The sequence below is a fragment of the Astyanax mexicanus genome, chromosome 5 (genome assembly GCF_023375975.1).
Source record: "Astyanax mexicanus isolate ESR-SI-001 chromosome 5, AstMex3_surface, whole genome shotgun sequence".
NCBI lineage: Eukaryota > Metazoa > Chordata > Actinopteri > Characiformes > Acestrorhamphidae > Astyanax > Astyanax mexicanus.
Window position 1 is genome coordinate 18609277 of NC_064412.1, and position 24591 is coordinate 18633867.

The 24591-nt window shown below is 38.7% G+C and overlaps 1 protein-coding gene across 5 annotated transcripts in view; it reads right to left on the reverse strand.

Annotated features, from left to right (window-relative positions):
- The window catches only part of herc2 (HECT and RLD domain containing E3 ubiquitin protein ligase 2), a 94855-nt gene that overhangs the window by 21511 nt on the left and 48753 nt on the right, over positions 1-24591 (reverse strand). For 4 of the 5 annotated variants that reach the window (XM_022675804.2, XM_022675803.2, XM_022675802.2 and 1 more), the window contains 39 exons: positions 23559-23746; positions 23004-23196; positions 21385-21567; positions 21074-21258; positions 20227-20374; positions 19840-20036; positions 19403-19633; positions 19074-19212; positions 17979-18125; positions 17105-17247; positions 16193-16460; positions 15427-15569; positions 15220-15318; positions 14953-15121; positions 14017-14142; positions 13511-13619; positions 13288-13427; positions 12979-13169; positions 11966-12071; positions 11790-11881; positions 11477-11652; positions 10804-10915; positions 10600-10681; positions 9271-9414; positions 9044-9134; positions 8782-8959; positions 8592-8673; positions 7520-7691; positions 7225-7369; positions 5385-5610; positions 4976-5147; positions 3349-3535; positions 3075-3218; positions 2741-2932; positions 2094-2247; positions 1856-1963; positions 1333-1464; positions 1052-1210; positions 378-496 (listed from right to left, as the gene is read on the reverse strand). In XM_022675804.2, coding sequence (XP_022531525.2) covers positions 378-496; positions 1052-1210; positions 1333-1464; positions 1856-1963; positions 2094-2247; positions 2741-2932; positions 3075-3218; positions 3349-3535; positions 4976-5147; positions 5385-5610; positions 7225-7369; positions 7520-7691; positions 8592-8673; positions 8782-8959; positions 9044-9134; positions 9271-9414; positions 10600-10681; positions 10804-10915; positions 11477-11652; positions 11790-11881; positions 11966-12071; positions 12979-13169; positions 13288-13427; positions 13511-13619; positions 14017-14142; positions 14953-15121; positions 15220-15318; positions 15427-15569; positions 16193-16460; positions 17105-17247; positions 17979-18125; positions 19074-19212; positions 19403-19633; positions 19840-20036; positions 20227-20374; positions 21074-21258; positions 21385-21567; positions 23004-23196; positions 23559-23746 — 5972 coding nt within the window. The remainder of the gene's footprint in view (positions 1-377; positions 497-1051; positions 1211-1332; positions 1465-1855; positions 1964-2093; positions 2248-2740; positions 2933-3074; positions 3219-3348; positions 3536-4975; positions 5148-5384; positions 5611-7224; positions 7370-7519; positions 7692-8591; positions 8674-8781; positions 8960-9043; positions 9135-9270; positions 9415-10599; positions 10682-10803; positions 10916-11476; positions 11653-11789; positions 11882-11965; positions 12072-12978; positions 13170-13287; positions 13428-13510; positions 13620-14016; positions 14143-14952; positions 15122-15219; positions 15319-15426; positions 15570-16192; positions 16461-17104; positions 17248-17978; positions 18126-19073; positions 19213-19402; positions 19634-19839; positions 20037-20226; positions 20375-21073; positions 21259-21384; positions 21568-23003; positions 23197-23558; positions 23747-24591) is intronic. The other variant, XM_049479122.1, reaches the window with a different exon arrangement.

Below are 24591 nucleotides of genomic sequence, written 5' to 3' on the forward strand. Positions count from 1 at the left end.
TCTTTCCATATTTCAGTAACTTTCAACTGAACATGTCATAAAGCAAAATGAATATGTAGATATGGTGAAAAGATAATTTATTGATGCCTTTGACAACTGCTTTTATGTCAGGTCGGTTTTATAATTAATTTGTTTATGTACTAAAGTGTGTTTTTTTCTCTATAACCTTCTTCCATGAGAAGGGGAATATTGCACCCTTGGGAAAATACAAATGTACTTATGATATATGTTGATTGCATTGGAAGAAATGTAAGTTTGTATTAAAAACCCCAGTAAACAGAGATAAAAAATAAATAAATAAAAGAAATCACACAAAATTAAATTAGCTAAATTGTGAGCAGTCTGTCTGACAGCATAGCAGCTCAGGCAGGACTAACCATTGGACGAGCCTCTCCTTCACTGTCTCCAAGCAGGCGGTTTATGTTGATAGACTGTCCGTACTCAGTAGTCAGGAGTTTACGTAATCTCTGCAGGGCCCACATGCGGTGTCCAGCAGCTGAAAGGGACATAAATAAACATGCACACACACACAGACAGACACACAGTTAGATCTTAGCAGTACAATACATAAAATGATACAGGGGTTCTAATTCAATGTATCAGGATATAACGCATATATACTGTAATGCATTTTTGCCCAAATTGTATTAATAATGTCATAGTATAAAAAAACACATTCATAAAAATCTGAGTAAAAATATATATTTCATTAGGGCATTGGAAAACATTGGAAAAAAAAACTCACATTGTGATATTTTGCTGCTCTGCGATAAATATTGCAATATTAAAAAAAGCATGAATTTCAACTGATTTTGCTAGAAGTCAATGATCCAACATGCCACAACATTTAACATTTTTATTTATTTATTGATGATTTATATTTTATTGCTATATGTGACACTATATATTCTGCGATGTGGCTGTTGTGTACACATTACAGTGACCATGCTGAAATATATTGTGCAGCCCTACATTCCATGCATTCATAACAATAGGTCACTATGGAACTGTGTAATGTGTTGAAGCTGTTTAATGGGTCTTTAAGATGTACCTAAAGCACTGAGCTGAGCACAGGCTGCGAGGGAAGCAGCAAGTCTGGGCACAATGCTGCGGTTGGATGCAAAGTTAAGACGAAAGTCCAGCAGGCAGGTAACCAAATCCATAGAGGGACAGGACAGGATGCAGCGGTCAGACAGGAGGTCTTTAGGACCTGAGGAAATTAAGTAAAAAAAAATAAAAAATAAATAAAAAACAGTACAGAAGTTATACTTCAACAAAGTTAAACCTATAAAATGACACATTAAAAGTCTGAATGTTTGAATTCGAGCATACCAGCAGCAGGCATGATGGGATACACAGTGAAGCGCCAGCCCCAGCCATTCACAGAGCCGTCACTGGTGAACTTCCACTTTAGCTCATCTCCTGGAATTCTCAACTCACTGGACCAGTCTGACCATTCACGGCCTGAAAAAAGCACAATGGGATAACAAACTCTCCCTTGCAATAGAACTCCCTCTTTACAGAAAATAATTAAACTAGCACAATTGAGATACTTAGGATACACTAGATTATATAAATATATATGTTTTAACTTAGAATTATAGATGGACTGAAATGAAGATTTTTGGCCTAAACCAAAATTCTTATTTGAACTCTGTGGTACGTCAAATTTGTGTGGGATTTAACCTCCCAACTAGCCCACTGCCATTCCCCTAGCCCCATTTCCACACTCAGGGTTGCCAGGTATATGCTGCAGCCATGGAAACAGGAGAGCTGGCAAGCTTTTTGCTCAACAGGTAATCACTAAGCATCAGTAAGGTTGCCAAATGTGTCATATAGAGCATGTTTAAATTACCTGATCGAACAGATACAATTCTATTGGCTCCATCCATGACAGTCAAAGGGTCATGCCTCCTTTCTGTGGAGCACTGTCGATCAAATTCCACACGCAGTCCTTCAGCACCTGAACAAGAAAAATAAACAAATAAATAAATAAAAGATAAATTAAAAAAAGAAAAGAAAAAAAGAAAATAATTTGGATTCTGCTCTGAAGTGATGATGGAGCAGATCATACAGACATACAGGAATGTTACCTGGTATTTTAACTGTTCCACTGGTGGAGGTGTCGTCAGTGTATGGGTGACTGCTCTCCACCACCACAGGCTGGGAGGACAGACGACCACTCTGAGAGTCAGTGGCCACGTCCTCCAGCTCAGTCACACACAACTCCAGCAGCATGTCAGCCACCTGCACATAAACATCATTTTAGTAAATAGAGCTTCAGCCAGTATGTTCTTATTTGAACTGCGTGGCATGTCATGGAAATCTGCCCACTGCCATTCCCCCATTTCCATTTCCACATCCCAGGTTGCCAGGTATAGAAGACAACAGCATGCAAACAGTGTGCTGCCGCCATGAAAATGGGCAAGCGACCTATTTTTCTGAGCTTAAGTAAGGTTGCTAACCACAGCTAGATAATTTTCCACCACCACTTAGTAGAGATGGGCATTTTGGACACAAACATTTCACACACTCACTCTCATTTCTTACTTTCTTTAAGAACTCCATGTAATTTTGTGATCATAATTAGTCTAATTAAAGCTTCAGATTTCATGTCGAACACCAAACATATCTTAGTTAATTAACTACGTTTGAGATAAAGGGAAAACTGAATAAATCAGATTTTGTAGCTAATCAAGAAAGAAACAACACAAATAAAGTCTGAAAAGGCGGTGTGAACCTGTGGGTAGGCAGTGCCCATGCCTGACAGGACAGCAGACAGCACTTCTTTTCCTTTCTCGCCTGAACGCAGAGACACTGCCAACTTTAACAGATCCACCATCACCCGAGTGTCATCAGGCACCAGCAGGCTTGTGAACTCGTCCAGATACTGCGGCTCAGGCCCTACGGCTTTGTTCTGGCACTCCGAGTCCTGTCACAGTGAACAAGCAAGCAACTCAGAAAACTATGCCAAAAAAAGACAGAATCAGAATAAATAGAATAAAACACAGCAACAGTTCAACACACAATACACGATCCTTCTAGAGGATGACAGTAATTGAAACGTGTCAGACCTCTTTGGTCTTGGTCATGGTCTCAGCGATGATGCTGGCTGCCCCGGGATCATCTGTGACTGGGATGAAGGGTCGGGATGAAGCTGCAGCTGCAGAGGGCGTCACAGCCGACGACGGAGTAATAGCATCCTCAGATGAGGTCACCTAGCCACCACATAACAGTCAATAAAGAGGGAAATAGTATAGTCTATAAAATAACGTTGTGTACAAAAATTACTGCAGCAAGACACATCCTGTACTACAGCTGTTTTTACATTTGTGTTTATATACATACCTCCCCTCGTTTGCTGTCCTGCCAGGGATTAGGGCTGATACGATCCTCTGCGTCAGCAGAAAGAGTGGGACCCTCAGCCTCTGATGGACTAGAGGCAGATGAGCAGTCTGAAGGGGGCACAGGAGAGCTGGATGGACACTCCACCGGCATCATGCAAGCTGGCATCAGGGCTCCCACCACTGCATCTCTGTAAACAAACCACCAGAAGCACCCACAATACTTAGTGCAAGGGTTGTAATGGAGATTGGCCATAATACTTAGCCCTACCCCTTTGTTTGCCACATTCACACTGTTTCTTGCTGGAATTACGGAATAGGGTAATGTGTTAAGGCCAATTTATACTTCTGTGTCAAATGTATGCCTACCCTAAGCTTTACCATATACCCTAACTGTGTTTGCGTGACATGGCCTGCAGCACCCGTCATTAGTCCACAACAAATGTAGTATTTTCTTTTTGAAAATTACAATAACCATTGCATTCTCTTATTTAAATGTAGTGTAAATGTTTTATGGCCCTTTTATTCATGTCTTGGTAGATAGCTAGCATATTTTTCTGTTCCACCTTAAAATGATGCAGCAGAAATATTTTTATTAATAATATATATCTATATATATATATTTTTTTTTTATTTTTTTTTTATTTTTTTTTTTTTTAAAGTCTAATGAGCGCTGGATATTAATCTAGAAACTGTTTATTTGGGTGGGTAAAGCGCTTAGTTTATTTACAGTAAGCTTAGATTTCCATTTAGGCTGGGTGCAGAATCATTAGCATTAACAGCTAACTGCTAGCACTAGCCACGGTTAGCGCTAGTAAATGCACTGAGGAACCTTGAGTGTTCCGGTAAGCCAGGGTGATATTAGCTAGTGGTTCGTCCCACGTAGAGCTAGCACTTAGCATGGTTAGTGACTAATGCTCCTGCCTTGGTGCTGGAGAAACCTCATTGAAACTACTGTATAACGATGTACTATTGTGTACTAACGCTGTACTACTGTATAAATGTGCACTGGATTATAAGGCGCACTGACTATTTTTGGGGGAAAATTAAAAGATTTTATACGCGCCTTATAATGTAAAAAATGTGATATTTGTTTTTCATTTCTTAAGGGGGGGATTTCTACCACTTCCTTTTGAATTTGAATTGGGTCTCATCTTAAAGCTGTGTATACTGCATGCACCCCCTTTAATTCAGCAAACAATGGCCTATATTATTTATTATCTTGATCAGGCCTGCTAGGAAAAGGGGCAACAACAAAATGCATGATTTAGTGAGATGACTAAGGCTGGCAAGCATGGCAATAATTGTGTTTAGTGTAATAATGCATTCTCTAGTTTCAGCAAATAAATATATAATATCACAAAGAATATATCCACTATTATTTATAATTAAAACCTTTTTCCCCAAACTCTTTTAAGCAAACTAAAATATGCTGGAATGACCAAATGCACTCAATGACAGTCTTTATGCAAACAAAGGGACAAGCTTTCAGCCTAATAAACAATTAACAGTAATCCACCCATTTTAAATATCATCTTTCACAAGCCCAAATAACAATAACACAAATAACAGGCCAACACATTTCTCTAATCACACACAGGCGTTGTTAGACAGGTGGCATGATGCAGTACCTGGCATACATTATCTGCAGAGCAGACAGCACATGGGAGAGAGCCTGCTGCTTAGCTAGATTTCCATCCAAAGAGAGCAAAATCTTGGCCAGAGACGGCCGGTTGGGCTTCACGCTGTTCTGTCCACTTAGCTTATTACTCAGCGAGGACGGGTCACTGTCTGACGGCACACCTACACAACAAAACAACAAACAAATGCACAAAAACAATCAATCAAATCACACAAACAAGATTGCCTTTGAGTTTCCTGGAAAGAAAGCAATCTGGAGATATGTGCCAAACAGAGACAAACAGAGACAAGGATGCAAAAAGAGACAAAGAGGATTAAAAAGAAAATAAAAATCAAAAGCATCCAAACCAAATTCAGAGAAGAACACACAGGACAAGCACTTCAGAAGTGTTAATTTACCAAGATAAGAGGCTCCCAGTGAGTCCCTTGCAGTCTGAAAGAGGACAGGCTCGTGGACGGAGGGTGTGGTGACGTCGACGGTAGTCCAGGCCACGCTGTGAGAGGAGCCGCACGCCACACGTGTGATCTTCTGACCCTCTAAGCCCTGAACGAGTGTGGGTTTCCTGTTCACTGTGGTAGTGCCGTTACCCTGCTGCCCATGGTCATTATCTCCCCAGGCGAATACCTTTTAGAACACAGCAACAAAAGAATATCTTTAACATCAAACAGTACAAAGGGAATTTTATTACTATTATTTTTTTTTTTTGAATTAGCGATATATTTTCATACAAGATATAAAATGAGACGATATCATTATATAGTATGTTGTGTTCCAATTAGCTTAGACAGTTCACCTTTCACCTCTCCCAGTTTGTCAATACCGATATGGGCGGGGTGACATATTGAGTTTTTAAAAATGATTGATATATTTTAATATATATTTACGATATGTATTACTCCAATATACAGCTCTGGAAAAAAAAAGAGACCACTTCAGTTTCTCAATCAGTTTCTCTGATTTTGCTATTTATAGGTTTATGTTTGAGTAAAATGAACATTGTTGTTTTATTCTATAAACTAAACACAACATTTCTCCTAAATTCCAAATAAAAATATTGTCATTTAGTGCATGTACTTGCAGAAAATCAGAAATGGCTAAAATGCAGAGCTTTCAGACCTGAAAAAATGCAAAGAAAACAAATTCATATTTAGAACATTTTAAGAGTTCAAAAATCAATATTTGGTAGAATAACCCTCGTTTTTAATCACAGTTTTCATGCATCTTGGCATGTTCTCCTGCACCAGTCTTACACACTGCTTTTAGATAACTTTATGCCACTCCTGATGTGAAAAAAATAAAAGCAGTTCAGCTTGGTTTGATGGCTTGCGATAATCTATCTTCCTTTTGATTATATTCCAGTGTTTTTTTTATTAGGTAAAATCAAAGAAATCCATCATTTTTGTGTGGTCTCTTATTTTAATTTTTCCAGAGCTGTATATTCCAATTAGCTCAGACAGTATGACTCTTTCTTCTCCCAGTTTGTCGATACAAATACGTAGTCACCTGATCTTTGTATCTCTACAATATGTTAATAAAAGTGTCTGAATAAAAGTTGGAACATATTGTTTCGCCTCACCTTTGTTATTACCATTTCGACACTCGGCGAAAAAATATTGAGATTAGTTTTGATCCACATCACCCAGCCCTACTGGAGAGGCTGATTAAAATAATTATAACTAGACATTTTCAGTGATACAAATGTTGTAAAAGGATCTAAAGCAAGCAGTTAATGTACTAAAAGAAACATGTTCTGTACGGAGAAATTGGCTAAAATTCCTATAATCCGGTGTGTAGGACTGATCAACAGTTACCAGAAATGTTTAGTTTAGTTGCTACACCAGATACTGAAAGCAAAGGTTTACATACATTTGCCACTTGTTTGTAATATTGGATGATTTCCTTAATAAATAAAGGATCAAGTATATTATTTTTGTCTCATTTGCTTAACTGGGTTCTCTTTAACTACTTTTAGGACTTCTAGGAATTCTAAAGGGTTCACAAACTTTTAAACACTATTATACTTGGATTACTAGAATCCTCATCATCAAGTGTGTAAATCGAGTAGCCCCTCCCATCTAAATCGTCATCATCATTTTGGCTGAGATTTCTTAGCTCATGTAGTCTGGCCCTATATTTTCCAGTAAAAATAAAAAAAGTAACCCACCCTCATAGGCAAAATTAATTCAGTCAAAATAGGGCTTAATACATACACTTCTGCTATATGTGCTAAAGTCCCACCTGTCCAGTCTCTGTGACTGCCAAGCAGTGAAGGGCCCCCACAGCAACATGAACGATCTTCTTGCCTCGCAATCCCTCCACCATCTGGGGCTTCCGCACGTGCACATCTGTGCCGTGACCCAGACGAAAGTAATCCCCTTTCCCCCTGCACAGGTCAGCACAAGATTTCACATCCATTAATACAACTACAAAGAACACACTTACACAAACTGCACTATTCTTTATAACCTACAGCAAAAGATTTACAGAATTTACAGTGTTACTGTCTGAAAAGAAAGGATTTGTAAGAGTGTACCAGGTCCAGACAACTCCTGATTTGGTGAGAGCGAGGGAGAACTGAGCTCCACATTCAATCTGACACACTCCCTGACCGTTCAGCCGCTCAATGTTCTGAGGGATATTGCAGCCCTCACTTCCCCCACGGCCCAACTTCCCAAAGTCTCCATCTCCCCACGAGAACACCAGTCCTAGACACAGAAACACAGATACAGTGAGTAAACTGCACCTCTTTATTTCCTCTTCTCTTCACTCAGTTGTACATATCGTAACAACGTTACATACACAAACATGCAGTACCAGTCAAAAGTTTGGTCACACATTCTCATTCACTTTTTTTCCCCAACATTGTAATGTAATGCTGAAGTCATCCGAACAATGAAGGAACACATAATGAATTATGTAGTAACTTCAAAGTGTCTCTGAAGCTCTGACTTTAGGAGGCTCTATTCTGGGATGCTATTAACTTTCTCTTAGCTCTTCTGTTTCCTGGGGTGGCCCTGATGAGAGCCAGTTTCATCATAACGTTTTTGATGTTTGATCTTAACTGCTTTCAAACTTTCAAAGTTCTTGAAATGTTTCAGATTGACAGACTTCATTTCTTTAAGTCATTTGAGTGTTAGTTGAGTAGTTTGTGCCATAATATGGATTAGAACATTACTCAAATAAGGTTATCCATTGTGTACCAACTCTACCTCTTCACAACTTTACAACTGATGCTCTCAAACACATTAAAAGGGCAAGAAATTCAAGTTATTAACTCTTGACAAGTTCAGCACAGCTGTTAACTGAAAGCCATTACCTCAAAGTGGACTGAGAAAATACCAAGATGTGCAAACCTGTCATCTAAACAAGAGGTGCCACTTGGAAGCATGTAAAATATAAAACATATTCTGGTTTGTTTAACTTTTTCTTTTTTTTTTACTAAACAATTCCATATGTTTTTATTCATATTTTAACTAATTAATAACCACTGAATTTAAGGGGTTTTAAGGTTTTTAAAAATATATCTGTTCAACAGAACAGGAAGCATTAAAAAAGAGAGAAAGAGGGAAATCTTAAAATTGTTAAAAATGTTATGATAATTTTACCTTCATCTGTAAGAGCCAGAGTCTGAGCATCACGGCTTCCGCATGCCACCTGAATAACTCTGTGACCCAACAGCACTTTAACCTGTACAATATAAAGATAAGAGCTTAAGTTTTAAGTCAAAAGGCACAAAGAACATAATTACGCCTTTGATAAGAAGTAAATCTACAGTAAACAAATAGCTTTTTTCACCAGTTTAGGCCTGAGCTGGGTGGTATTGTCTCCATGCCCAAGCCGGCCGTATTCGCCAAGACCCCAGCTGTACAGCTCTCCACTGGAAGTGATAGCTGCACTGTGGGAGCTGCCACAGGCAATGTCCCGAATCCTCTTGGTCTTCAGTGCTTCAATCAGTCTTGGCTTATCACAGTTCCTAAAAAACATTGTTTTCTTGATTTAACACCATTAAATTAATATAACAATTGTGAACACTGTGACCATGATAAACTGAACTTACATCCTACTGAAATGCCCTAGTTTGCCATCATCTCCCTCGCCCCAAGAAAACACTTTTCCATCTACCGTCAGAGCCATGGCATGGCGCCCACCTATGTGCAGAAGGAACAAAAAATTAGACGTGAAGATTTATCAGATATCAAATTGAATATGAATAATAATATTGAAGATTACTGGGTCAAAATCAACAAACAAAAATGGGATAAAAAGACCCGAGCAGGTCCACACCTGAATGTACTGCAACTTTCTTCACCACGTAGTTGCTGAGGGCAGAGACCTGACGAGGAATCGGTATAGTACCACTGGATAGTCCCAAGCCCAACCTGCCATTGGTAGCTTCCCCACACGCATAGACTTTTCCCTCTGCAGTTACTGCAAACACAAACACACACTGTTAGTTTGCAAAAATACAACAAACAAAGTCTACTAAACTAATTCTGTTTATACAATAAAAAACTGTATTCCTGTAAAATATTATGTTAGTTTATTTTCTAATTTTACTCCAAATTTAAAAAAGACCAATTACCCAATGCCCCTTTATATGAACTCCTCCATCACCAGCAATGCCCCCAACAAAAGGGCAATTCTGCCCTGGATAGATGGATAGATAGAACAAGACCAATTGTGCTCTCTCTGACTCTGGCTGCTGATGGCATGCAGCATGATCCAGGATTTGAACCAGCAATCCTTGGGTCACAAGAGATCCGCTTATGCCTTGCTCACACTACACAACTTTGGGCCGACAGGACGTTGTAACTTTTACACTACATGACTGATCGGTGATACAGGGTAACAAATCATGGTTTGTCACGAGAACAAGCCAGAACTAAATGCACGTGAGAACTAACAGTGCCACCCCAAAGAATCACCCATTTGAAATGAGTCCAAAATGAATGCGTTTATATGGAGAAATTCAAAAAAATTATAAAAGTCAGATCATTTTACACTAAAATATGCATTGATTTCCTCAACACAGGACAATATCAAATGATTTAGTACTGCATACATATTTTTTATAAGTTTTAAACTCAGTTATAGTTATAAACCTCTTAAATGTGCTTTGGCTGTAACTACAGCATCAGCTCTCCAACCACTGAACACACAATAGCAGTAAAGCTAGTGTCTTTACAGAGTAAAACAGGTTTGCTATAGAAATGCTGTTTTTTTTCATAAAATACATTATTATACTTTCTAAAATTAAAGTAATGCTCAAAACAAGTAGTAAATTACTTTTAACTTGAATTTTTTAGCGTTTAACTCCATTTAACAACATGCATAGAGGACTCACTTGTGAGCTCCCTCTAGTGTTTAACAGTAATATCCTGATATAACAGAGGAAACAGAATGTAGTCTGGTAGACTCTACATAAACAACTCTAAGCATGCAGAAGACAAGTTTGGACCTGTGTTTCTCTATTTCTACATGATCCTATTGGCTTTGCCAGATTACTCAGCGACGGCAGGAAAACTGGGCTAAATCGTGTAGTGTGAGATCCTGGCATTAGTTTGCTGGAACTCTTGGAGCCCTGTTTGTTTTTATTAACGTAAGTGAACTTACCTGCAAATAGGCTTTTGGAGCCTCCAGACACCTGGACTACATTCAGAGCTGAGAGCGTCTCAGAGAACGACGGAACTTTGATCTGCAAATAAAAACAGAATGAGATTAATGAGAACAGCAATGAGAACTGCAAAAAAACGTAATAAAATACCAAAGATTGTATTAAAAAAAAACTCAATTCAAATGACAAGACATTTTACTCACTTTGGAACCTTTGAGACCACCCAACTGGTCTTTATCGTTAAGACCCCACACAAACACTTTGGTTCTAATGGAGGCAGCAGACTCCAGCCCTGAAGACCTCTTCCTAGCGAGGCTGCAGCAAAAGAGAACATTCTCAACCATCTCTAATAAATACAGTTGTCTTATACAGTCAGTCATCATAATTCTTTCAGTCCCTGTGTCCATTACAATGGACAACATGTGATTTCTTTTTTTTATGTTTTGTTGCAAATAACGCTAAATAAAGCCTATTGTGAACATTAAACAAGCCAATAGAAAATTTACAGTAGCTTAACTGCCTCCCACTGCAAAAAACAGCAACTCAGACATTGGGGCATAGCAGCACTAGAGCCAGCAAAACAAATAAAAGCTAATTTTTACTCATTTTAAGTGATTTAAAACACTGTTTATTTATGGTTTGTGAAGTAAAAATGTCCATATCAAATTTAAAATAAAAGTTAAACACAGGCATCCAAAGCAATGGACATTAAATATTTTAGTTAATTGGATTCCAGTCTTTTTTGTGTGAAAGCAAGATTCTTATATTTTTCACTGGAACCTAATTCAGGTCTGAAAGGGTTAACTGAAAACATTTTTAAATATGACCACAATGTACATGTACTGTCCTTCACCTTTTACCCCCAGAAACACTCACCTTCCAGTGGCTGCTTTATCATCTTCCTCCTCTTCATTGTCTGATGCCAGAAAAGGCACGGTTGCCAGGTCTTCATCCTCAGCGCGGATACGACCCACAATGCTCAGCCCATGGATCTTGCAGTCGATCCCTGAGCTCCGGCACTGCTTTATGGCTATCTCTATGTACCTGTGGTACTGCAAATTCACACAAACACACAAATACAACTCTTTTAAAAACGGTTCTTATCTGGGTCGTCAACAGAATATGTACACACACACACACACACACACACACACACACACACAGTGCACAACAAAAAGAGCCGACCTACCTCAGTGCAATCATTTAGCAAGGAAACAGTAGTATCTGTAGGGTTAATGTTGATGGTCTTCAGCTCAATCAGGTTGTTTAAGGAACTTCCACCTAGCACACATTCCAAACAAGAAGAACATAAACAAATAAACTAGAAAAGAAGGGAATAAACAAACAAACAAAACTCCTTTTTACCTGACACCACTACCAGGGAAGGCATGTAGCTGCTATCTGCTGGATCCACCATCATCTTCAGCCTGTGCACCAAAACATCCGGGAACAGCTCCAATCGGATCCAGTGCTGTGAACACACATACAAACAAACAACAACATATAAGTAAGCTATAATTACCCTTAGGCTGGTTTTAGTAAACACACAGAGTCTCAGACTATGCTCATTATGGGGAATATGGATGTGGCAGTTAATACAGGACTATTAAACAAGGAATCCAAACAGTCAGTTCCTAGTATTATCTAGGCACTACACAGTATTATCAGAGATGGGAAACATGTTTTTTTTTAGACCAAATCTGATATATTCAGCTTTAACCTCTGCATGTTAAGTTCCAATCTCCCTGATTTTAAACAGTGATGTAAATCTTTGGAAATGAGTCTGAATCTTTTGAGAACTGAATCAAAACCTTTAAGTGATCCAAATAAATGCTCGCCAACAAATAGTTGATTCAGGAGTTCTACATCTGAAACAATTTGAAAATGACCTAAATATTCAAAAAAGAAAACCTTATGAAAATCACTTGAATAGTGATCAAAATATTAATGAATTTGATAATGTATTTTTTCTGAACTGAATTAAATCTTTTAAAGTGACTCAAATATTTCATAAAAAGTTGATGTAGAAGTTTTTAAAATCTGTCAAAAATCAAAAATTGCCTAAATATATAAAAAATAAAAACATGTGAACCATTTGAACAGTCTGAGTTTTCAATTTGCAATACAACACATTTAGTTTGTATTTATTAGATACATAAACCCATTATCTGGTCATAACAGAGCAAGATGCAAAAGAACACAAAGACTTAGATGTTTGTTAATATTGACCAAAACAGATCAATAAAAAAAATGTAAATATAACATACTTATTCTGAAAACAGAAAGAAAGTGTTTAAAGTACAAACTTAAATTAAGACAAATATAAACAGAGAACTCCACTGTCCATCATAAGTGTAAGTGTAAGTGTGTGTGCTGACCTTGCCCTGAGAACCAGAGGACTGCCAGCACTGATCTCCACAGTCTATAAGTCTTGAGGCCTGGTTAACTGACGAGGACACGTTGAGGTTCTTCACTGCTCTGGACCACTCGTCTATAAGCATGCCTCGTTGGCTGCTGTGGTGTCTCTTCAGCTGCTTTCCTGAGCGCCCACTAAAGGCTGGGGACTGACCTACAGATCAGAGATCAGTGGCAGGTTATGTGACCCTGATCTAAACCATGTAAAAGATAAATCTACACAAAATCAAATTATTCATCTGCAGCTTGTCATGACTTTTGTAGAGGCTGACCTGGTTCATTTATCCGTCCAAATGAGTGTCTGGGGTTGTGTTTACGGGTTTTGAAGCAACTCTCACAGAAGTCAAAGTCGTCGCAGCTCCGGCACTTAAACCTGGGCCCGTTAATGGGGAACATCTGGCATCCGTCACACCTTCAGACACAAATATACAACTTGGTTACTTGAGCCCCAAAACTATGGTGAATATCACAGTCTGCAGGCACGCAGGCACATACCTGACCCCAGGATGTACACTAGGCACCAGCTCCATCTCTGAGAGCAAGCCTGTCCAGTGGGACTGCTGTGGGAAATCAACGATCACATCCTTCCCATTGGCACTGAAAGCTGAAACAACACGAGGCACAGGGAATAATACTTTAAAGCAGCAGTCCCTAATTTGTTTTTTTACTGTTCAACTGAATCAAATAGTATTACTAAGTTGGGAGGAAAAAAAATATTCTAATGAAGGACATCAGTGTTCTGGCATGACCACCCTTGCAACACGCAATATATTTATTCTAATGGAATTTAGTAAGTATTCCTCGACATGCATATATATATATATGTATATATATATATATATATATATATATATATATATATATATATATATATATACATATATATATATATATATATATATATATATGTATATATATATATTATATATATATATATATATATGTATATATATATATATATATATATATATATACATATATATAACAAGAGGGAACATTACCTTTAACTGTGCCCACACTTCTGTGTGTTACAGAGCCCCACTTGTACTTTGGTGTTGTGACTGTAGGCTTGACCCGCACCTTGTCTCCGATCTTAATGTGAGATGGAGAACTCTGAGGAGGAAATCCTAAAGCAAAAAGATGGGCATTTGTTTTTTTTACAAATAGTAATTATTAATGGTGTATTCAAATCAGAACCAAGTAGCATTTTGCCAGAATTGGCATGTACTGTTTATAGGCTTTTCCCACATTCGGAAACTGCAATTCCCGATTTGAGCTGCAACTAAAATTAAATTATACTGCCTTTATATACAAAAAATATTATGTCCTTCTTAGGCCAGAGATCTTTGAGTTTTAAACAACAAATACATCGACAGAGAAGGAGGTTGTGATAACATACTCTTGTCTATAAGAATAAAGGCAATATCTATATTAAACATTTGGTATTTACACATAGTTGTCTGAATAAGCTGAGATATACAGAACTGCTGTACAAATACATTTGAATTGACTTGGTTGACTATGGGGACAATACATGGGCCAAGTACAATTCTCAATTATTATTATTATTTTTTTTATTATTTTTTTTTTAATGTTTGAAACTAGTTTATTTACTTACTGTAGAAATCTAAAATCTTGTTTATGGGCCAATTGGGTCCTGCTTATCCCAAATAGAAAAGTTCATTTTTAAAGGTTTAAATAAACTTTTGTGCCCATATGAGGAGACTGTATTTGTACAGGAAGTCACAAAGTATAGATTAAATACTTGTTAGGTCCAACTAATTATAAAGAGTTTGGGAGAAATAAAAAATGCACACCAATCAAAAGTCCAAGTCTCAGGAGGTTAAGTTGTTATTTAAATAATAAAAAAAAACGTAAATTCTACATTAATGAGGATGATAGACATAAAAAATCTCAATTGTAAAGTAGAAGTTTACCCAGCAGTTCAGTGTGGATGTAGCGGACCCAGTAGGTGCCTCCTTTCTGTTGCCAGTCACACTGCACGTTCAGATCATGCAGGCCGTCTCTATCTAGCTTGATCACTTTCCCAACATCTCCCTCATACACTTCTTCATACGTCCTGCAACACTTCACCATCATTCCAACCTAAAACAAGCGTGCACACAGACCCACACAAAATCCATGAGCTTAGCAACACACTCCAAACTGAATTAACATGAGCAATGAAGATAGTGACTCTTTACCTGAATGTTCTCTCTTACATACACAGCATAGTCATCATTACTCTGGAAATCTGACCTCTTCTTAAATGTCTGACTCTCTGTGACCACAACTCCAGGAGGCTTGAGATAAAGAACAGTCAAAAAACATGAGACAATAGTTTCACATGGATTGAAAGAATATATGAGTGAGTTTCTCTATTGGACGTGTGTGTAGGGGTGTGTTTATACCACAGGAAAAGCTGCTTCCTGCTCCTCCAGCTCCTCCAGCACTTCTTCATCCGAGTACTCATCAGACACAGTGTCTGCATCAGACAGCTCTGTGACGTGCACATCAGGGTGATCCAACAGCCAGCCCACCAGCGCCTCCACACCTGAAACATCCAGAAATATGGTAACTCATCTGTTTTTAAGCACAAGGTTGTGTCTATATACACTACCATTTACTGGCCATTAAATAAAACACACACACACACACACACACACAAGATGAGTACTACTAATCCCGAAATCAAATTAGAGCTAGAGAAGAAACAAAACACGCAAATCTGATGAAAAATTTGGCTAAAGGCCAAATACAGGCACTTAATTTTGCCTTTTTTCTTTCTTTTTTTTTTTTTTTAAATAACAGCCTATTTAACAGCCTTAATATACTTTTTTTGTCTTTATATCCCCACAGAAATACCAACAAAACACAATACAATTACCTGAACTGTATAATTCTAATCATGAATGCCATGATTACATTTGGTTTAAATTTACCCAACCAGTGCTATATATACACTTAAAATTATAAGAAGTTCTAGAAATGTAAATGTAAATTCTGTACAACAGGCTTAAACAATACAAAGCGGGATGTTAGTAAATAGCAACATCTATTAGAAATACTAAAAACAAAAATAAAAATAAAAAGTTATACTGTTATCTAATAGTATATTGTGTAATTCCATCAAATCATACACTACACCGACATGCTGATAACACAGAATAACATTACCTGGAACTCCAGAGGCGCTGCCAGTGGTTCCAGATAGGGATTTAAGGGCAAACTCAATGTTTTTCCTCTGGAAGCCCATCTCCATAAGCTGCAGTACTATGGGTGCTGGAGGCACGGGAGAAGTCTTGTGTTTCTTCTGCTTAGGAGGTCGAACATGCTGTACAGTGACTGGAGTGGTGGCCTCACTAGAACTGCTCTCCTCAAACAGCGGAGATGAGGGGTGAGTGGACTCCACTGCCAGGAACTGACACACAGCCAGAGCTGCAGCCTGGAAAGAAGAGATAGATGAGCCAGGACACAAAGATATATATATATATACATATATACATATATATATCACACATGACTGATGTTTTTTCAGGAGATCTTAGGCTCTTAACATTTGTCTTAATTTGAGATGCAAATATTAATGCAATTTAGATATTTCCAAAGACAATAAAAAACTATTCTTCATTATTTGTTAGTAAATATGTTTTATCTTTTATACAATTTGGCTTAAGAACTCATGACTCTTACAATGAAGCTTACTAGCAGATTAGCCACAACAGCTGGACTGGCGATGCTAACTGTTATTCCTAGACAAATTAATCGTATATTTTTGATAACTGATTGCACTGTACTGTTTAGAAAGGATAAAAGATAAGTCGTGCTGTTTGATATAATACGTGTAATGTCTGTAGTCCACTCTTTTCCTTAGAAATTAAACTCAGAACACCAGCATAAAGCTGGCTGCTCAATGCAGCTGTCTTTGGGCATGTTCTGAGAGATATTAAAATAAAAAACAATTGTTTGAAAAAAGGATTTTAGAATTATTTAAAACATTTGTGATTAAAATTAATGTGATAAATATTGGTATCTAATTACTGTCTAGTACAAAAAGGCAAGATGAGAAGTACATGGTTAGGCACTGACCTCCAGCTCCTGCCTGTCGAAGATTGCTTTGATGGGTGAAGGCTGAGTAGCAGCAGAGAGCAGCTGCTGGAGGAGGATAAGAGGAGGCAGAGGACCCTCTGGGGACAAATCTCCTACATCAGGAGATGACACAACCGGTTCCTCTGTACAAAACACACATACATATTCCAATTCACCATTTTGTGAAGTGAATTTACAACATCAACTCACACCAAATGACTACTAGTCACAAATCCCTTATATTTTATTGGAACCACAATGCAAGCACCATCTGCAACCACCAGGAGGCAGCAAATCCCTTACATTAGATGTTTAACAAGATGCTAAGAAAAATGGACAGGGATTTCCCCAAACACAACCCTTAGTAATCACTATCCACACACACACTGTCCACCCCCATGATGACCATATTGGCTTGATGGATGCTTTAACGCAAGTGAAGTCCACAGATGTCCACCCACAAACTACACAACACTGACTCTGTGCTTTGTGAGCAATGAGTGGGAGAGAGAGCTGCTGAAGAAACATTCATTTCACAGCAATTTTCCTTTTTATCTTTGGGGTGGGGGTTAAACATACAAAGATCTATCAATTAAAACAATGGCTGCGTCTGAAATGCAAAAAAAAGCTGACTTAATGCCTTGCTGCCCACACTATCTCACTAACAAGGTAATGAAAGTCTCTGTATCTAAATCAAAGAGAAACTATGATGGAAAGGGTACGGACAGCTTTTTGCTAGATATGGGTGTTTAGCTTGTTGTCATTAGAAAACAGAAGGCTAGATAAATACACTCAGACATGACTGGGTCCACTCCTGTCTGAACTGAAAGCATTTCTTACATTTCACACACAGGGAATATATGTGAGGTATTACCACTGGGGTTAGGGTTGGTGTCTGCAACAGCCGGCTGTGAAAGGATCTGTCTGAGTTTGTCCTGGTGGGAGAGCAATGCCCGTGCAGCTTTTAGGATGTACAGTCTCAGCTGTTGACACCGCAGCAAGTGCAAGTCCACCTGGTCTGCTGCAAGATCACATGAAAACATAATATATATCAAAGGCCTGTATAAACGTGGCGTTTACATGCATTTTTGTATCTGGATAGTATCCTGATATACTGATTAAGCGGATTCTGTTTACACATGTTTGCACTAATTAAAATGCATCCCCAGCTTGACCAGATCAAATCCATTCTTACACAATAAGCAAGTCTGTTTTACTTCCTGTAAACAACAAGTTTCCTCGTCAAAATTGTCTTGATCAAAGAGCATGTGAATAATGCCTCATTTTAGTTGAGCTCAGATCTCAGAATTTGCTTTTTAAGTAGGAAATTTTAATACTCCAACAGGTTGGATTTCAACCCTAAACTCCAGAATGTCTGCACCGCACATCAACAGCAGTAAAAGCAGTAGTTTTATATAGCTTATTATGACTTCAATCTATTAGTGTCTTGTTAAATCAGTCATTTGCAAAGTACTGTCCAACCTCTATGTGTGGACGTGTACCCATGGGGTTTGGTTGCATAAAATACTGTATGATGCATCATCTAGTATTGTTAACAATGCTAACCTGGGACAATAATAAAATGATAAAGAATATCTGAATAGTTAACTAGAACATCAAGTAAATGGAATGCAGCAGAAATTATAGTAAAAGAGGTTAAAAAAAACTGTCTCTAACTCCCTCTGAATGTGGTTTAAGTGATAAAGTCATAACCCATTCACAATGCACCTAGGGGTGTTTACATCAAGACATTTGGTGATTTAAACATCAATTACATAAAAAAGGGGATACAGGCAGATGTTTCCAAGCCCCCCCTTGCTGACATACAGGGTCTACAGTCGACGTAACTGGGTGTAGCCATAAGAAAACAGACAGGTTTTGAAAGAAACAGGAGATTTACTAAGTTCTGTTCTCTTCACCAACGTAATCTTATTCTAGTGTGTGTGAACAGAAGAAAAAAAGACTCTACCAGCAAGTCCTCTGCTGAGGGATGTCTTCATGCGCTGCTTTTCCAGCTTGCTCCCTGCCAGGTTGACAAGCTGAGCCCACACAGCCAGCATAGGCTCTGTAAAGGGCAGGTTCTGAACACTGAAGGACAATACAGGCAGCTAAAAAACAAACAAACAACAAAGAAAAAGAGGTTGAATTTACATTTAGTATGAAAATGCAAAAATATGTATATAAACCTCAATTGCACAATCAGGCCAAAGGACCTGGATTTGGACTGGCTTGAATATCAAAAACAAATCTATGGTTATTATTTTTGTACAATTGATTTTACACGAAATCATCACATACCGGTTTGAGCTGGCTTAACAAACACACTCGGCACGTCCTCATTTCGTAAAACTGCACAGTGATTCGTCCTTTAGGAGTGATGCGCGTGACTGTGCCCTCCCCATACTCCTCATGGACCACTTGACCACCCAATCGGAGACGTCCATCAATTCCACCGATCACCGCCAGCACAGCCATTAGACTGCCCACTACCGGAGCTTCTGCATTTGGAAAGTACTCCTCCAGCAGTGTCTAACAGAAAGACAGAGAGAGAGAGCGATTGATCGAGAGAGACATATAGAGAGAGGGGGAGAAAGGGAGAGAGAGAGAGAGAGAGAAACAGACAAGACCACCTTACTCTCTCTACCCCAACAAAATCTTCAGATTAAGATTTCAGCAATTATGCAAAATATGAAGAAAAAAAAAAAAAAAAAAAAAAAAAAACTATAGGCTTTTACCGCTTCCGACACACGTCCAGCCATCACGTCTCCAATGCCACTGAGCTGAGAGTTAATGTACTCATTGATGAGGCCATTCCACTGGTTGAGAGAGTGCAGCGTACGCAGAACAGCCACAATCTCCTCCGCCAGCGTGCTGCTGTGAGTGGCTGTCAAAGAGGCCTGTGGGCGAGACTTCCTTCTACGCAGAGAACCCTCTGTAAAGCAAATGAGAGATGTTGTAAATTTTTTTTTTTTTAAATAGCTACAGAGTGCCTACAGTATAAGGTAAAATGAAAGTCATATTTATCAACTGTTTCTAAAACAAGGGAAAGCAAAAAAGCCAACGTTTTAGTTTGTACAGGCCCAAAGCAGAGTCCATCGCAGTGGGGTTTATGTCTACACTACCTCTGAGCAGTGGCAGGTCTGAGGAGCAGGTGCTGAGAAGGCTGCCCAGGAAGCCAAATAGCTTCTCCACCAAAAACTTCATATCTTGGGAGCGCTCCATCTTATCCCAGGACGGCAGCACTGCCTGCAGTAACCGGAGTGCCAGGATCTAAAAAGAGGGAGGAGGGAATAAAGAAGAAAAAATATATAAATAATAAATAAATAAATAATTCAGCCAATTTAAAAATGTTATAAAATGTTATACACAGCAAAAACCTGCGATGTGAAGACAATGACGTTTTACTTCAAAAGCATGAGTTTTAACAGACTAGCTGTGCATTAAGGGCTATGTTCAGACTGCAGGCCAATCGGGTTTGTTTCTCAAATCTGATCTGATGAGATTATGCAAATAATACTCTGTAATCGGATTTGCGTGTCCGAACATCACAAACGCACCTGAACTGACTGTTGTGTTAAGGAGGTGTTCAGCTAATGAGCAACTAACAAACTGGTTCGAATCCTGTTCATGTAGCTTGCCATCAGCTGCCGGAGCCCAAAGAGAGCGCAATTGGCCTTGCTCTCTCTGGGTGGGTAGATGGTGCTTTCTCCCCTCATCACTCCAAACGGTCAAGTCAATCAACACAAGAAGTCTGCACTTTCCTCCGAGTGCACTGTGATGCTACTTGGCAATACTACATCAGCAGCAGTAAAAAAGAGGCTGTGGCTGACTTAACATGTATCGGAGGAGGCATGTGCTTGTCGTCACCCTCCTGGTGTTGGGGCATCACTAGTGATAAGGGGAGTGGGTTGGGTAACTAGCCTTGTAAATTAGTAACAAAACTGGATAAAAATAAGAAATGGGCTATACCTGTCTCTGTAATGTGATTGCTGTAAAAGACTGGTGGCCCTCCACAATGCGTATAAGCAGGTTGATCCATGCAGAGGAGCTCAGAGTGCTGCACATTTGAGGCATGAGCGCTATGCTGCGGATAAAGCCCAAAGTACACCAACTCCTGTGCTGCTCTCGAGACACCAGCCTGTGAGATGGACAACCTGAGAGACAAACACACAGAGTGAAGGGAAATTCATGTTATTTATTTTTCTTGTAAATCATTTAAGCTCTGCACAAAGCTTAGCAGCATTATCTCCAATATCACAGCAGACTGAGGATTAAATTACCAGTCGGGTCGTTGGCGCCACTCTCCACCAGCATGCGAAGAAGACCACACAGAGTCCTGGTGGCTTCAGTCTGCATCACCTCCGCATGAATTCCAGCCGAAAGAGACAGAGTCTTCAGCAGATTCACTGTGCTGGTCAACATAACGGCCGTGGGGTGCGTACTCTTCTCCATTACCTCTCCTTCTAACATTACAGAATGGAAATCAGGAAATTAGGGACTACCATATGATTTATGAAGCCTACACATTATTATCAAGACAACACAGCTTCACAGCTTTTTAGAAAAAATAAATAAATAAATAAACATTTTGAAAACTGTGTAATTGTAATATGACATTTTCATGCTGGGTCCTATTGTGCACTACCCCCTCCCCATAACACATTTTCCTAAAAGCCATAATGACTATAATGTTATATTAAAATGTTAATGTTCAAAAATATGGGAATGCCCCAGACCCTGTTTCAACTGCATATATGATTACTGAGACATACGTCTTCTATATTCTTGCTGGAGTGGGGGTGTGATGTGCGCAGGTGTGTTGGAGTATGTATAAACCAATAGGGTGTGAGAATGGTATATATGTTTATACTTCTCCTCCAACCACAATCAAATTCACTCTATCTAGATGGAGAGATTTATCTGGATAGATTTTTATTTTAAATGATGAGAAGCCGTAATGAAAACAAGCTAAAATAAAAGAGAAGTAACAATAATACTAACCATTCAGAGGTAAGTATCATCAATCCTGGCTAGCACTGTTGGGGCAGCATTAGCATATCCCGCGAACTGTGCTAGCTCTTTCGCCATTTAGAGGGGAGCATGTCAGACTGTAACCTGCTTGTTTATCGTGGTAAAACAAGCTAACCGCTAGCTAATATCACCCTGGTATACCAAAACACTCAGGTTTACTCAATGTAGTGCTGTCAGGCAGCATTAGCCGCTAACCGCTAGCTGTTAGCCGCTAATGCTAATGCTCCAGCTTTAGTGGAAATCTGTAAATCTATGCTTACTGTAAATAAACGGATATGCTCACTTTACTCACTTAAAAAACAGTTTTCAGGAGAGAAATCTGTGTAGATTTACATCTAGTGCTCGTTTGACTTGTCTGAAATTGTTTTTTTTTTTTTTTTTTTTTTTAGAATTACAGTTTTGTTTACTTAACATAACTTAACATTTAGAAGGATCTGATAAAACCCCTGTTTCTACTACTAGTTACTGGTGTCGCATAAAATGCGCCTTATAATCTGATGTACCTTAAGTATGAAAATAGACCAGAAAATAAAAAAATTATTGATAGTATTCATTATAATCCGGTGTGGCTTATAGTGCGAAAAATATGGTATAGATAAGAAAAATTTCTACTTAAGGTAACAAAGTTTTTGTACTTCGTTACTTGACACCTCTGAATGTAAGAGACTTGCATCTGACTGTAATATGAATGAACCCATCCTGCTTGCTCACACTGATATGTTTATGCACGTTTGTTTACTGTTGTTTCTCATGAAATCTAATCTGGCCATTCAGATCAGAACTGGCCAGTCAGCCACATAGCTGACTCTGAAATATGGATGACAACAATACTTTATGAACCAGGAATGGGCAGAATTAAAGCACTGACCAGTATCATCCTCTGTGTCAGAATCTTCCATAGCAGGCTGTGTAGCAGGAGGAGGCTCTGCTAGTTTGAGGTCATATTTGCCTTCTTTGCCCATCCTGTAGGAATTAGTGCTGCTGGTGTCCCACTGCACCCGAATCCAGCCATCCTCCCCCAACTCCCCAATCACTCGCCCAAGACCTGGAGGAGGGCCATCCTGGAGAAGAAACAGAACACATGTACAGGCTCAAGCATGAAGCTGTTCACAAGACAACCATTAAAAACATATTTCCTAATCCTCCAGCACAATTTCAAATATTCACTGCCCCGAAACATCTGATCCACATCATGAAGAGCTCGATAATGAACTGATGAGCTGGATCAGCTGTGTTGAGGCCGGAACAGGTGAAGCTCTGCAGGCTAATGGGTTTTCCAGGACCAGGATTAAGTAGCATGGGTATGAATTATAAGTTTAGTGCACTACACTACATGTCTGAAATTGACTGCTAAAAATAGCTCTGATGAAATGTGTGTGGCTACATTGACTCCCAAGAAGTATCACCTATAGCTGTCACCCACCTGATCACCCCACTTCCAGTCCTGTCCCCTCATCACTCTGGTGCCAATCTTCATCATGGCAGCCAGCTCAGGGCCAGAGGCAGGGAGGGGAGCGGGGACGGTCTCTTTCCGAGACTCCTCCAGTACTGTGGCTGAGCCTCCATGAACACCAGAGCTCAGATCCTCCTCCGTGCTGTCTGAACTGGGACCTGCAGATGTTGTAGGTTGATACATATCATTAAAAACTTCCACACTTCTACTCATCACTTATTCTACTGTATGAATTTTGCAGGCTCCTAAATCCTGTGTATCAATAATCAATGATGTTAGAATTATATTGCTACAGCAGAGAATTATAAAACATCTGGTGAGATAACAATTTAATACTGGCTACTCTGGTAAAATATCTATCCAGCATTTCTAGTCCTCTATAAATAATAAATTTCCTTGCAAGCAAATTGTTAATGTATTAGCATCAGTATTAGTTGATGTGTACAAGACAAAACTGTCTCTTTGCATTGGTACATCCATAGTTCATATGCCATCATAAAACACTAGTTTTGACCTGGACAATAGTTTTGATTGTTGTTCAATACTGACTGTTTATTAATTAAGAAAATTTTAGTAAAACTGTATTGTTCAACCTTACAGGCAGCCATCATACTGGAAAAGGTGCTTATATAAGTGCAAAATATGAAAATTGCAGGTTTCTTGACCAAACTACCCAATATGTATATGCACGTACACTACCAGTCACAAGTTTTAGAACACCCCCCTGTTTCACGGAAATGGTACAAAATCCAGTGTACAAAATTCGGCAGCAATAAACTGCCAGGGCCTTTAAAGACAACAAAGGACAACAAACTAAATTTTAATATTTAAAAAAAAAAAAAAAAGCACACTGAAAAAAAGTTATAAAAAAAGTCACATACTGTTAGAAAAAATCATTTGTAAAAGTAGTAATAAAAATAAACTGAGCATTGGAAATGGATTTTTTTAATGTCAATTTACAAAGCCTTTGTAGTAAAGCAGTGTTGGAACAGATTGTGTTACT